Source organism: Aricia agestis, chromosome 12 (assembly GCF_905147365.1).
Source record: "Aricia agestis chromosome 12, ilAriAges1.1, whole genome shotgun sequence".
Classification (NCBI taxonomy): domain Eukaryota; kingdom Metazoa; phylum Arthropoda; class Insecta; order Lepidoptera; family Lycaenidae; genus Aricia; species Aricia agestis.
This window is the reverse complement of record NC_056417.1, coordinates 10,709,975-10,723,641: the sequence shown is the minus strand read 5'-3', so window position 1 is coordinate 10,723,641 and position 13,667 is coordinate 10,709,975. Positions and strand designations below refer to the sequence as shown.

General features: G+C 34.3%; 2 protein-coding genes across 2 annotated transcripts in view; one reads left to right on the top strand and one right to left on the bottom strand.

Moving 5' to 3' along the window:
- Window positions 1-198: 198 nt before the first annotated feature.
- LOC121732813 (40S ribosomal protein SA) lies at window positions 199-12,005 on the top strand. The gene is made up of 7 exons (XM_042122806.1): window positions 199-283; window positions 474-601; window positions 782-1,015; window positions 1,572-1,736; window positions 2,086-2,247; window positions 11,457-11,624; window positions 11,879-12,005. Exons 2-7 carry the CDS (start codon window positions 503-505, stop codon window positions 11,972-11,974), a joined length of 924 nt encoding a protein of 307 aa, XP_041978740.1. The 5' UTR covers window positions 199-283; window positions 474-502; the 3' UTR covers window positions 11,975-12,005.
- Window positions 12,006-12,924: 919 nt separating this feature from the next.
- The window catches only part of LOC121732722 (SUN domain-containing protein 3-like), a 32,580-nt gene continuing 31,837 nt past the window's right edge, over window positions 12,925-13,667 (bottom strand). Inside the window, exon 8 of the mRNA XM_042122675.1 lies at window positions 12,925-13,137. Coding sequence (XP_041978609.1) covers window positions 12,925-13,137 — 213 coding nt within the window. The remainder of the gene's footprint in view (window positions 13,138-13,667) is intronic.

Genomic DNA, 13,667 nt, shown 5'->3' with positions numbered 1-13,667 from the left:
GTGAAATTTTGACGTTTGAGTTCTGAGTTCTGTCACTTCTCATTTGAACTTCTGAGTTCTGACCATATTAACTTTATGGTTCTGACTAAGTTTGAAAGCCCTTTTCTACCTTTACCTGTTGAGAATTCATTGCCATTCATGAAAAAGGCTCTGTCTATGTCCTTCTTCGTTCCCTTTGTAAAAAAAATAACTTATCAGTTTCTTGAAACTGACATTCCAGTTTCCACTGACATTGACTTTGACGTTTCTTTTAAGTCCGATCGCCTCCCAGTGGCATTAACGCGTAAGTAAATTTTAAATTTATCTCAAAATATCTATGTAATCTTACTTTTAAAGTGGATAATTTTAATCATAATGTTTATTACAATGTCTGAAATAACTAAAAAGTATGTTATTCTTGGTGTTTACCTCGTAATAAACAAAAATTACGTGACATCCGGTATGTGAGTTTCAAAAGTGATTACTCGTTTCAGGTTTTATCGTTACTCAAATAAACGCAACGATGTCGGGAGGATTAGACATTCTTACCCTCAACGAGGAAGATGTTACCAAAATGTTGGCAGCAACCACCCACTTGGGGTCGGAAAATGTACACTTCCAGGTTAGTGTTTACACATTGTATTATAACCTCTTTAGAAATATATTACATGATGATATAAGAATCCGTTCCATTATTTACATCTGAATTCTATGTGGATACATTCTCCCAACTGAGCCAGAAGTCTTACACTCAGTTATGTCCACTTTATTTACCTAGTACTTATGAGTTTATCACTTGTAGATGGAGACATACGTGTACAAGCGCCGCCCTGACGGCACACACGTGATCAACCTGCGCCGCACCTGGGAGAAGCTGGTGCTGGCCGCCCGCGCCATCGTCGCTATCGAGAACCCGGCTGACGTGTTCGTCATCTCCTCCCGCCCATTCGGTCAGCGCGCTGTGCTAAAGTTCGCCGCGCACACTGGAGCCACACCCATCGCGGGACGTTTCACTCCTGGTGCCTTCACTAACCAGGTATATTGAATTACTATACCATAGTCTCGCCATAGAGTAGGGGTTCCCAAACTTGTTTTGTCTACTGCTCACTTTGAGAAGAAATTGTTTTAGCGTCCCCATTGTTTCAGTTTAAAATGCATCCAGATGAAATAAATTTCTATCTTATACTGCGTGAGTGATAGAAACAAGTAGAAATGGGCAAATCAGTGCATAAATGTGCTATATACACTGGTCATACAAAGTAAACTTTTATTTATGAAATCAGATTTATGAGTGTCTGAGGACTCTGAGGTCATGTAGTTAACTAAACAATCTCTGTAGCCAATGTGTCTCTGAGAACAACAACTTTTACATCATTATGAGCCTAGTAAAATAGATAAACTTTGGAACAAGCTATCACTATTTCCGAAACATGTAACATATAACCCAAAACTATAATGATGACAAACAAACTAAGGAACCACTGAAGTGCTAAGCACAAATGATTATAATTTTATCTGATTAAAACTCATCACAATATTACATACAAAATATATATTCTACTACCAAATCTCAAACTAGCATTTTTCCATAGATCCAAGCTGCATTCAGGGAGCCCCGTCTTCTGATTGTGCTGGACCCCGCCCAGGACCACCAGCCCATCACTGAGGCGTCTTATGTCAACATCCCTGTCATTGCCCTGTGCAACACCGACTCGCCCCTCCGTTTCGTCGACATTGCTATCCCATGCAACACCAAGGTATGTTTCTTTTGCATCAATGTTACAATATAAGAATATGGAATAAAGATGGTATCTCTCTTTTTCTTTCGGTTCATGAAAGAGAAGGCTTGTTATTTTGTATAATGGTTAGCAATAAACTTCACCCAAGTGAGCCTATAACACCCTTATGACTAATAAAATATTTAAACAATGTCATAAGACAATGTACTGCCCAATGTTATAAAAGTTATTTTATAAACATTTTCAAAACTTTTATTCAGCTAATATGTTTAGAATTTTTAATAAGTTTACTTCAAAGTAATGAAAAAAAAAACAAAGTATGTCATTCTCTATTCCATGTATTAATAGGGATATATTATAATTTCAGTCGTCCTACTCCATTGGTCTGATGTGGTGGCTCCTGGCTCGTGAGGTGCTCCGTCTGCGTGGTGTCCTCGCCCGTGACCAGAAGTGGGACGTCGTCGTCGACCTGTTCTTCTACAGAGACCCCGAAGAGAGCGAGAAGGACGAACAACAGGCCAAGGAACAGGTGTGTATTGTTTTAAGATTTAGCAGAAGATACTATGAAATAGCATTTTTGTTATCCTACTGGGCTATGTAAGTAAAAGAAGAGAGTATGCTCTAATACATATTGCACACTCTAGGCCGCATTCTATTGGAGCTGAACAAAAGTTACTTTCGTTTGGGTTTACAGGGCAATAACTGGTGTACCAAAAATTTTGTATCTTTTATATATATATTTGGAATGGAAGCAATTCTTGTATATATATATTTAGAATCACGGAAGGGGGTTTTGGGGGCGATAAATCGATCTAGCTAAGAACCATTTTTAGAAAATGTCATTTTATTCGTGTTTTATCGAATACCAAGCGAAGCTCGGTCAAATAGCTAGTTAACTCTAAAGTAAGCAATAAGTTTACCAATGACCTTTGTTATTTGCAATATTATTACTTGCAATAATGGCATAAACAGTTGGAACTATTACTTAATTTTCTAGTTATAAAACTAAGGTTTCCCATTGCAGAGAGACATTGCCCTTTTACTGTCTTCCTCATGTGAGATCTAGCAAGAAACTTCAAAGATTACATTATGTCCTTAAGATTCGTGCTTACTATAACTTTTGCTTATATTAGTATTGTATCTATACATATCGACCCCTCTGGATAGAAACGTCGTAAAAGCCAAATAGCCATTTTACAGTACGGCCAAAAAACAAAAATCGTAATTTTGTTTCACGCATATTTTTTTATTCTTTGAAGTTATAATAAACCACTATAACTCATTAAGCTTAGATTTTCGGGTAGTTTACTATACATAAACTCAAAATATTCTACATTCAATAGTTTCAGAGATCGCATGGCTTTTACTACAAAAAATCTAGTTGTAAATTTCTTTTACAACATTTGTTTTGCTTCACGACTAAAACCATTTATTCATTTGGTTGTATAAGACTTAGAACAACGTTTTATTGAAGGTATTTTTTGAATTAAAAGACAAGTGTAATTATAAGAAAGTGTAATTTGTGTATTAAATGCGACAAATATTAGTGACGAATATCAAATTATTTTATAGTTTTTCATTATTTTAATGTATAATTGTACTTTTCAGACAAAATTTAATAAAATTATCAAAATAATCGGCCAAATATAAGTCGGACTCGCGCACGAAGGGTTCTGTACCGTTATAGAGCAAAACTTGTGTTTTTTTGTATGGGAGTCCCCCTTCAATGGTTATTTTATTCAAAAATTATTATTAATTATTAAATTACACATATAAATAAGGCCTTTGTAAAAATTTCAAGTGCCTACCTGTGGCCATTATTGATATCGAGCAAAAAAGGCCAAAAAAAATCACTTTTGTTGTATGAGAGCCCCTCTTTGATATTAATTTTATTTTGTTTTTAGTATTTTTCATTATAGCGGCAACAGATATACACAATCTGTGAAAATTTCAGAAGTCTAGCTAGAGCGGTTCTTAAGATAAAGCCTGGAGACAGACCGGCGACCAGATAGCGAAGTCTTAGTAATAGGGTCCCTTTCTTACCCTTGGGTACGGAACCCTAAAAACATGAAAGTTATTAAAGATATCTTTGGAAATAACAGGTTATTGTATACAAACTTACCAACAAAAAATAAACGACATGCGTAATTTGTTATTCAGTCAACTCACTCATCACTGCAGTAACATTATCAATATAAGATCTGTTGATCTTAGATTGTGTTCAATCTCTTAACTATGCCGAAATAGTAAGCATTTAACAATAATAACATTATCTTAATAAAATCATTTCTTTGTAATATATTCGTAGGTAATATTTAAGGTATAAATCTTTTTGAGGAAAACTGCTCAGGTACATTTTGCTCAACTTGATATAATATGAAACAATCTTAGCTTGTTAAACTAAAGTAAACATTAGAGATATTTTCATCTTTAGAATAATAGTGAATGGCACATTATAATTGTGTTAATTATTTTATTTTGATAATGTTACTGCAGTGACGAGTGAGTTGACTGAATAACAAATTACGTAATATTATATAATGTTATTTTTGTTGTTAAGTTTGTATATAATTTCCGGTTATTTCCAAAGACGTCTTTAATAACTTTCATGTTTTTTTTAGTTTTACTATCTAAGATTGTTTAATGTGTAAGTTGAGAAAATGTTTTAAGGAAGTTTTCCACCAAAAGACTTATTACCAAGAGTAACAATACGAAGAACTGATTTTCTAAAGCTATTATTGTTAAATACATTTAGTTTTGCATTATTTAGAATTAAAGTTTATTTTATTTCGATAATTTTATTAAAGTTTATCGGAAAAGTACAATTTTACGTTAAAATAATGAAAAATTATACAACGAAATGAATAAATGGTTATAGTTGCGAAGCGTATGTTGTAAGTTGAGAAAATGTTTTAAGGAAGTTTTCCACCAAAAGACTTATTACCAAGAGTAACAATACGAAGAACTGATTTTCTAAAGCTATTATTGTTAAATACTTATTTAGTTTTGCATTATTTAGAATTAAAGTTTATTTTATTTCCATAATTTTATTAAAGTTTATCGGAAAAGTACAATTTTACGTTAAAATAATGAAAAATTATACAACGAAATGAATAAATGGTTATAGTTGCGAAGCGTATGTTGTAAAAGCCATTTACAACCAGATTTTTTGTAGTAAAAGCAATGCGATCTCTGAAACTATTGAATGCAGAATATTTTGAGTTTCTATTTAATAAACTATATGAAAATCTAAGCTAACTGAGCTATAGTGGTTTATTATAACTTCAAAGAATAAAAAAATGTTGAAGTCGAGAAAATGTTGTAAAAGCCATATTTGTTGGGGACGTGTCTTTTACTACAAAATGTTTGATAGTATTATCTTCAATATTGTATATATTATGTAGTATTAACCACGAAATTAAAAATATGTCGCTTACTACATAAATTTCAAAAATTTATTGAAAAATCAAAATCAAAATCAAAATATTTTTTATTCAGAGTAATTTTTTTACAAAAATATTTCTGAACGTCGATACTAAGGTGCCTACCACCGGTTCGGGAACTAACCCGGCGAGAAGAACCGGCGTAAGAAACTCGCACGGGGCCATCTTTTACTAAAAAGATGGAAAATTACAATTTGAACATATATAGTGCACCAAGGCTTTAAATGAATATGTCAATGGGCGCTGCTGGTAAAGAAGAACTGTCAAAAATGACGTTTTTGTATGAAAACAGCGCTAGTTCCCCCTCTCGCTACGTTCATTTAAAGCCTTGTCGAACTGTAACAATATTATGACTTAAATCTATTTACAACAGGAATTATAAAGAGTATTCAAGTAGCCTGTAAGAACCACCCTATTCCCAAGGTGTGTTGTCGTCGATGAAATCATTGATTTTATAATAAGCTTTAGTACACAAACGTTCTTTTACAACTTTTTTAAATTTATTGATAGAGAGATTTTGAACGTTTACTGGGATTCTATTGTACAGGCGTGTACATTGGCCTTTAAAAGATTTGCTGACTTTGCTAAGTCTGATTACTGGTATTTCTAATTTGTTCTTATTCCTAGTGTTAAAACAATGATTGTCGCTATTCTTTTTGAAATTATTTAAGTTCTTTCTTACATACAATACATTATCCAAGACGTATTGAGATGCGACGGTCAGAATATTTATTTCCTTAAACTTTTCTCTTAAGGATTCACACGATGACATCTTATAAATAGAACGTATCGCTCGCTTCTGCAGCACGAATATTGCATTAATGTCCGCTGCATTTCCCCATAGAAGGATTCCATAGGACATAATGCTGTGGAAGTAACTAAAGTAAACAAGTCGCGCTGTTTCTACATCAGTTACCTCTCTGATTTTTTTAACAGCATATGCTGCAGAACTGAGCCTATCCGCCAGATTTGCAATATGCGGACTCCACTGTAATTTACTGTCTAAAGTTATACCTAGGAAAACAGTGGTGTCCACTAATTTCATTTTCTCATCATTTAATAGTACATTGGTTTGTACTTGCCTAACATTTGGCAAACTGAATTTTAAACATTTCGTTTTATTAGAATTTAATAGTAAATTATTAGCATTAAACCATTGTACTATTTTTGAGAGAGCACTATTTACCTCGTCGTAATTATATTGTTGTCGCTTCACATTAAAAATTAGTGAAGTATCATCAGCAAAAAGTACTATCTCATGCTTATCTCTAACTAGATAAGGTAGGTCATTTATGTAAATGAGAAAAAGAAAGGGACCTAAAATAGATCCTTGTGGAACACCTAGCTTTATTTTACTACCATTAGACCTTTTAGAATTAACTTCTACTCTTTGCGTTCTATTTGCAAGGTACGAACTTAACAGTTTTAGGGCCGTGTCCCTTATACCATAATGATACAATTTTCTGATTAATGTAGCATGTTCGACACAATCAAATGCTTTGGATAGGTCGCAGAAGATACCGAGTGCATCCCGCGACCCCTCCCAAGCTTCAAATATACTACATAGAAGACTGATGCCTGCATCTGTTGTGGACCTACCTTTAGTAAAGCCAAATTGATTGTTATGTAACAAATTATTACAGTTAAAGTGAACTAGTAATTGAATTAGAATAATTTTTTCAAATATTTTACTAAAAGTTGGCAAAATAGATATTGGTCTGTAGTTGGCTGGGTCAGACTTAGCCCCAGCTTTGAAGAGAGGCATCACCTTGCTATGCTTCATTAGGTCAGGGAACACACCATTTTTAATACAATTGTTGAAGACTAGAGCTAAGTGCGGGGCAATGATGTCAATTATTGATTTAATAACTCTTGTGGACATACCCCAGAGATCAGTTGTACTTTTAACATTCAGCGATTTAAAAGTCTTAATAATATCCCTGGAGTCGATTTCTTTAAAAATAAAATTGACATCACATTCCTTGACATTTTCTTTAAGCAACCTTTCCGCAACTGCAGGTGAGGAATTTAAGTCTTTTGTAGTTGAGATCGGAATGTCAGCAAAAAACTTCTCAAAGACTGTCGCAACCTCAAGGTCAGAGTTGACCTTTTTATCATCAATATAAAGTTCAAGTTTCGAGTTACGACAGTTGACTCTTCCAGTCTCATCTGCAATAACTTTCCAGGTGGTTTTCACTTTATTTTTAGAGTTCTTAATTTTTTCTTTTATGTGGAGGGCCTTCGCAGCTTGACAGACTTTTCTAAAAATTTTTGAATATTTCTTCACGTATATTTTAAAGGATTCACTAGTATTAATTGTTTTTTCATCATATAACTCATACAGTCTTTGCCTACTTACAATAATACCTGCAGTTGCCCAATTTCTGAAATTATTTTTTTTATTATTTATGTTGACCGTTTTAGAAGTAAACACAGACTTAAATTGATTTCTTATTACTTTAAACAATGTATTAAAAGCTTCATCTGGTTTATTTGACATATCTAAGCGCTGAAGACTTGAAACAAGTTTACTTCTAAATTTCTCAATGCGTTTTGTATTTACAGGAATAAACTCAATCTTTTCTTCAGTATTACTATCACATTTAATGTTAAAAGAAGCTAACTGTCCACGATGATCAGAACTCAGAGCATTAATTATTTCTTTTTTACAGGGAGTAACATTTGTGAAAATATTATCAATGCAAGTGGCAGTTGTTTCGCTAACTCTAGTTGGTTCATTAAATAAATTAATTAGGTTATACGATTTTAATAAGGATGTGAATCTAATAGTGGTGGAGTTTAGGTCTAGCAAATTAATATTGAAATCACCACATACAATAACCTTTTTTTTAGATGCACATACTTTATTTAAGACTTGTTCCATTATTTTTTCAAAAGAGTCGTATAGACCTGATGGAGGCCTGTATACGCCCACAATAATAAGGTGGCTCAACTCAATACAGGCCACTTCAATTATTCGTTCAGAAGAGAGTTTTACAATATCTTTTCGTTCTTTAAACTTAAACTTTTTATGAATTATTATTAAAGAGCCACCTCTAATGGCATTTTCTCTGCTGAACGAACTAGCTTTCTGGTGATTACAAAAGTTAAATATTAATTCGTGATTTCTCAGCCAGTGTTCTGTTATACACATAATATCTATGTTATATTCATTTAGAAACAGTTCAATATCTAATTCTTTTCCTATCATCCCTTGCAAATTCTGATGTATAAGGTTAAAATTAAAATTACAGTAACTCCCATTATTTTTGGTGGTTTCCCGGTGGTGGGCATCTGAGCTATGAATGTTATATACATTGCTAGAGTGAGCCTCTGTTGTCTTAGTAACTAATTTAAATTATTTGGAACATATTCCAAACTGTTGTCTGTACAGTTGTTTAAAATAGTTGAATGCTCAATAAAAGCAATGTTTGGTTTAGCCAATTTGTTGGCTTGTCTTAAAACTAAAAAATTAAATAGCCATCTGGCTACATGTCTTGTAAAAAATTTTGATAAGAAAAACTTATCACATGTCAGATTATTTAACTTAGAACTTAAAATATTATTAATATCAACCACATCTATTTGTGGGACATTGTTACTTAAAAGTATACAATTCTGATTGGTAGCACTACATAGTAGGCTGTTCAACTTATATCTAATATAATTTTCTTTACTCTCGTGTGGCAGTTTTTTGTTTGACTCTTTGATGTAAGGAAAGGTGAACAGAATAATTTTTCTAATATTTTCTTTATTACTTAAAGTGTCTATATAATCTAGCATTTGTTTTCTGTTCAACTTTCCTCTTCTCCCGACTAATATAACTAAAATTGTGTTGGGGCAGCAAGTAGAATTAATTGCCCGGCTAATTATTTGTTCATATGATGCCCCGGGCAAGCAAGTACTAGTTACTTTTTGTCCCAAACACAATTTATTCAGGTATATGCCAACTCCATGGCCTATTTCATCACAATAAATGCTGATGGAACCAGCCTTGGGGGCACATGTCCGAATTTTATTATAATATTTTGAGGAGTCAGTAGGAGCCCTCACCGCTGAGCAGATAACTGAACTATTATTATTATCATTCTGTGATTGACCTAATTTTATGAGGCAATTACAATTGTTATACAAGGAATTAACACGTTCCTCATTATAACGTCCAATTTCTATTAGTTCATCCATCGCAGCAATATGTGCAGAAATTTCTTTTTGCGCAAATTCATACTTTTGTTGAACATGAGTTAAGGAAGAGTGCAAATCTGAAATTTCCGATTGAAGGCTACTTACATCCGCCTCATAGCTAAACCTAGTCTGTTCCAATTCTTTACAGCAACTTAATAATTGACTTTTAATAGTATTTCTATTCTTTGATAAATTATTAAGATGCTTTACAATTTTTTTGTTTTTTTTCATTAATTGCTCCGTTTTCCTAATACATTTCTTAACTTTTATGTATTTTTTTAATTTCTTTTTGCTGTCCATAAAATGATAATTATTTATTGTGTCATCTCCAGTGAGATTTATGGTAGTTATGTTATTTTTTGATAATACCTTGCTGTTACCCAACAGTTCATCGTACAAACTTTGTGTTTCTTCAGATTTTTTGCTTTTTATTTGGTATTCAAGAGATTTTATATAGTCCTGAGCATCCTGCAACTTCTTTTTAATATTATGTGTGTCTTCTAGACATTGTTCATACTCTAATCTACAATTATCAAAACTGTCCACGACACTCTGTAGTTCTATGTTACGGTCACAGATAAGTTCATATTGTTGATTTAATTTATTAAGCTCCACTTTTAAATTTGCATTCTTTTCCAAAATTAATAACATTTCTTTTTCACTTTCATCACGTTCAATAAGTAGCTGCCGACACTGTTCCTTTGAGTCCTTCAGCTCCTGAAGAGCAACCCGGAGCTGTTCTTCTGTCTGGCGGGCTACTTTTGAACGTGTCATCATTTTGCAGATTAATTTGTTCCTGATATCTGAAACTGAATACAAAAATTATTATATGGGATGAATTTCTACAGCAAATGTTCACCTTCTGCCCAAGTCTACTTGTCAGCCCCAAATTTTGTTTCAGTTGCACAGTATGCACAGGTAAAAGTTGAAATTAATGTTAATGTTGCAAAATGAATAGATGGAAAATAAAGTTAAGTAATAAATAAAAGAAAAAGACCAGGAAAGACAGAATAGACAGATTAAAGTAGTGACTGAAATCTGTGTATACTGTACTATAATACCTAATGTTGATGTCAAATAATATTTGTATTATGAAAATTTGAGAATGACAAAGTTACATGTTATTTAGAATCTACTATTCTACTATTAAATTACATTATTATATTATACAGTTATACTTTGTAAGTTATACTTAGTATGTTTATGTTGTAATTTTATCTACTTTGCTCTAACAACAGTTAAGGCAAGAGATAAATGCCTAAATGAAATGGTAATTTGTGTAGGTTTTGAATGTACTTTATATATTATAGACTTTGTAAAATGTATAGTTATGACTTATTATTCTTATGTTATATTAATAGGTTAGGTAATATGTTAGGGTTTACTAGTCGGCTTTAGTATGTTCATCGTCTTTTAAACTTCCACAAGAGTTAAGCTAAGAGAGAACTAACAAAGCCAAAGTGTATTCCTTGTAAGTTATTCTGTGTAACTTAGTATGGTGTTAGGCATATGATACTATATTATATTGAGCAGTAGATGAAGTAAAATGTGAATAAAACACTATACTCTCCGGGTTTTTTTGCAGAATATCAGGAACAAAATTCATCCACTTTGATTTCGCAAAGTTCGTTAGTGCCGTCAGCTGTCCCTTTACAACTTGCTGGAAGTTCACAATATATAGTTCACTAGCCAATGAATTATTTATTTTTCTTGTAGATTACACACTTAGGATTAGTTTTGCAAATATTAATAGCTTAAAATACTAGTTTAATTATTAAAATACAATTTTATAATCGGGAGATACAATTTGAAGTATTGTCACAAATGTTGCCACACCATTTGTGACAATACTTCAAATTGTATCTCCCGATTGCGCATTACAACATTTTAAGAAAACTAGGTTTATTATGAGTTAAAAAATGCTGTAAAAGCCATTTGTTTTGCAAATTTGAACATTTCGAATATACAGATCGATAGAGCTCGCGATTCTGAGTAAGAAACCGTTAAAAACTCATTTTGGCCAAAATGGCTTTTACGACGTTTCTACCCAGAGGGTTCGATATAATAAAACTATAGAAATCTTTAAAAACAATGTAATGTTATATTTTAGGCCGTAGTCGCACCCAAGGCTGACGTATCAGCGATTGTGCACGAGGAGTACAGCGACAACGTGGAGCCCGTAGAGCCGGTGACCTCGTGGACCGACGACGCGCCCGCCGCCGCCGCCGCCCCTGCTGCCTTCGGCGCACCCGCTGCGCAGGAGAACTGGGCTGAACAGGTTAGTACACACATGCTGTTAATTTAAGGTCCAATTTCGTCAACGACTGTTCAAGTTAATGCTCGAAGTAGTATCACGTTACCTCATTCGTTTTTTGTCGAAATGGCTCGATGCGAGCCTTCGAGCTGTGAGGTCCACACTGTGGTTTTTGCTCGATTTGGAGTAAAACTATCGAGCAAAACCGTATGTGAGTACTTAGCATAAGGCTTATTTTATCTTTTTGCATTATAATGTATCTAAATATGTAATTTCAGGTACAAGAGGAGTGGGGTACCGCCGCTGCGCCCGCCGCCGCCGCGCCCGCGCCCTCGTGGGGAGGCTCCGCTCAGGACTGGAGCAGTAGCACATAAGTGTACTTGGTTATTAAATATTTGAAAACCATGAAATGTATTTTATTCGTAGTTATAGAATATAGTTCATCTTTTCTTTACACTTTGATCGGAATGTATTGAAACAAATTAAAAAGCAAACCGACAGTGTTACGATTATTCAACCACTACACTTACGGTTTGCTTAGATCTTTGTAGTTCCCATTAGCAGTAGATGAAGTAAGCTAATAGTTTATAATATATCCCTCTTAAGTCAGGACGGTTTGTTAGTGTGTTGGTATTGGTAGCTAGTATTAATTATAGATTTGGGTTGGTGAGATTGAAAGGTTGATGAACTTAAAAACGTAATCTGAAGTTTAAGAAGAAAATTTTTCTCATCCAGTTGGTCTAAACATTAGGAAGAAAAAACGTGGCCGAAGATCGGCATGAAATGTATTTAAATTAAATTAGGGTCAATTTATACCAGCGCAGAGTCGAAGCGTATCGAAGCGAATTATTAAAACTGAACATAACAAATTCAACCTTTAACTCCAAAGCGTTAACGCACATATTACTCCTGAGAATTTAAAAAGGCGCGCACATCCGCGCTCTCGCGAATTCGCTTGACCACCGCTTTTTGGTGCGCGCGCATTCTCGCGCATCCAAGCGCACACAAGCGAATCTACGCGTCATCACTGTAGGCACTCTGGCGAATCCGCGCGCATTCGTTCGACTTGTTGGGAATTTGACGCTTCGCTGCGCTTCGACTCTGCGCTATTATAAATTGACCCTCTGATGGATGACACATAGTAATTTCGGCATGGTGTGTCACCGGTAATTTAAAATACATTGCGAGCGTAATCATGCCGAACTTCGGCCGCGTATTTTCGGCCTAGTGTGTTTAAACCATGTTTAAACAGACTACATGATATAGATTAATTATTCAGAATATTATGTAAATCGGGTTTAGGCGACAAAAAGGGGTAGTTGTTTTAGACTTTTATTAAATCGGAATTAGTGTATTTATACAAGTGAAATCTATAAATGCAAGTGTATTTCGTATTGCCGTGGTTCGACAGGATCTGGAAGACTATTTTGTCCCAGAAAATGGTTTTATGCTGCAAAGAGTAGTATTGCTTTGTCGGTAGATGGCGCTGGTAGACGCCATCTTTGAGTTTTATCCAAGTTCCGTTGGCGAGAGTACCCTGTAAATTTAACTATACTAGTATATTCAAGCGGAAAAATGCACAGCCACTGAAAGGAAAACTAAATTATTTTAAACAATGATCACTCCTAGAACATAGTATCCAGGGTTACCGTGATCACGTATTCGCTAGTATTTAGTCACAATAGATCCTCATGGATCGCAGTGACGTCAGGGCTACATCGACCTGCCTTCTTTAAAAAAAAAATCGCTAGTACCGTGGTCCTCAACCTTTTTTTTAAAAAGGGCCACAAACAGGTCTTGGTCTAGTTGTCGCGGGCCGCAACAAAAAATTTGTAGGGTTAAAAAATAACGTTATTCAAAATTAACGATTTAAAAGTGGAAAAAATTTCACGTGGGAGAGCCATGCTTCGGCACGAATGGGCCGGCTCGACCGGAGAAATACCACGTTCTCACAGAAAACCGGCGTGAAACAGCGCTTGCGCTGTGTTTTGCCGAGTGAGTGAGTTTACCGGAGGCCCAATCCCCTACCCTAATCCCTTCCCTATCCTCCCCTATTCCCTTTCCTTT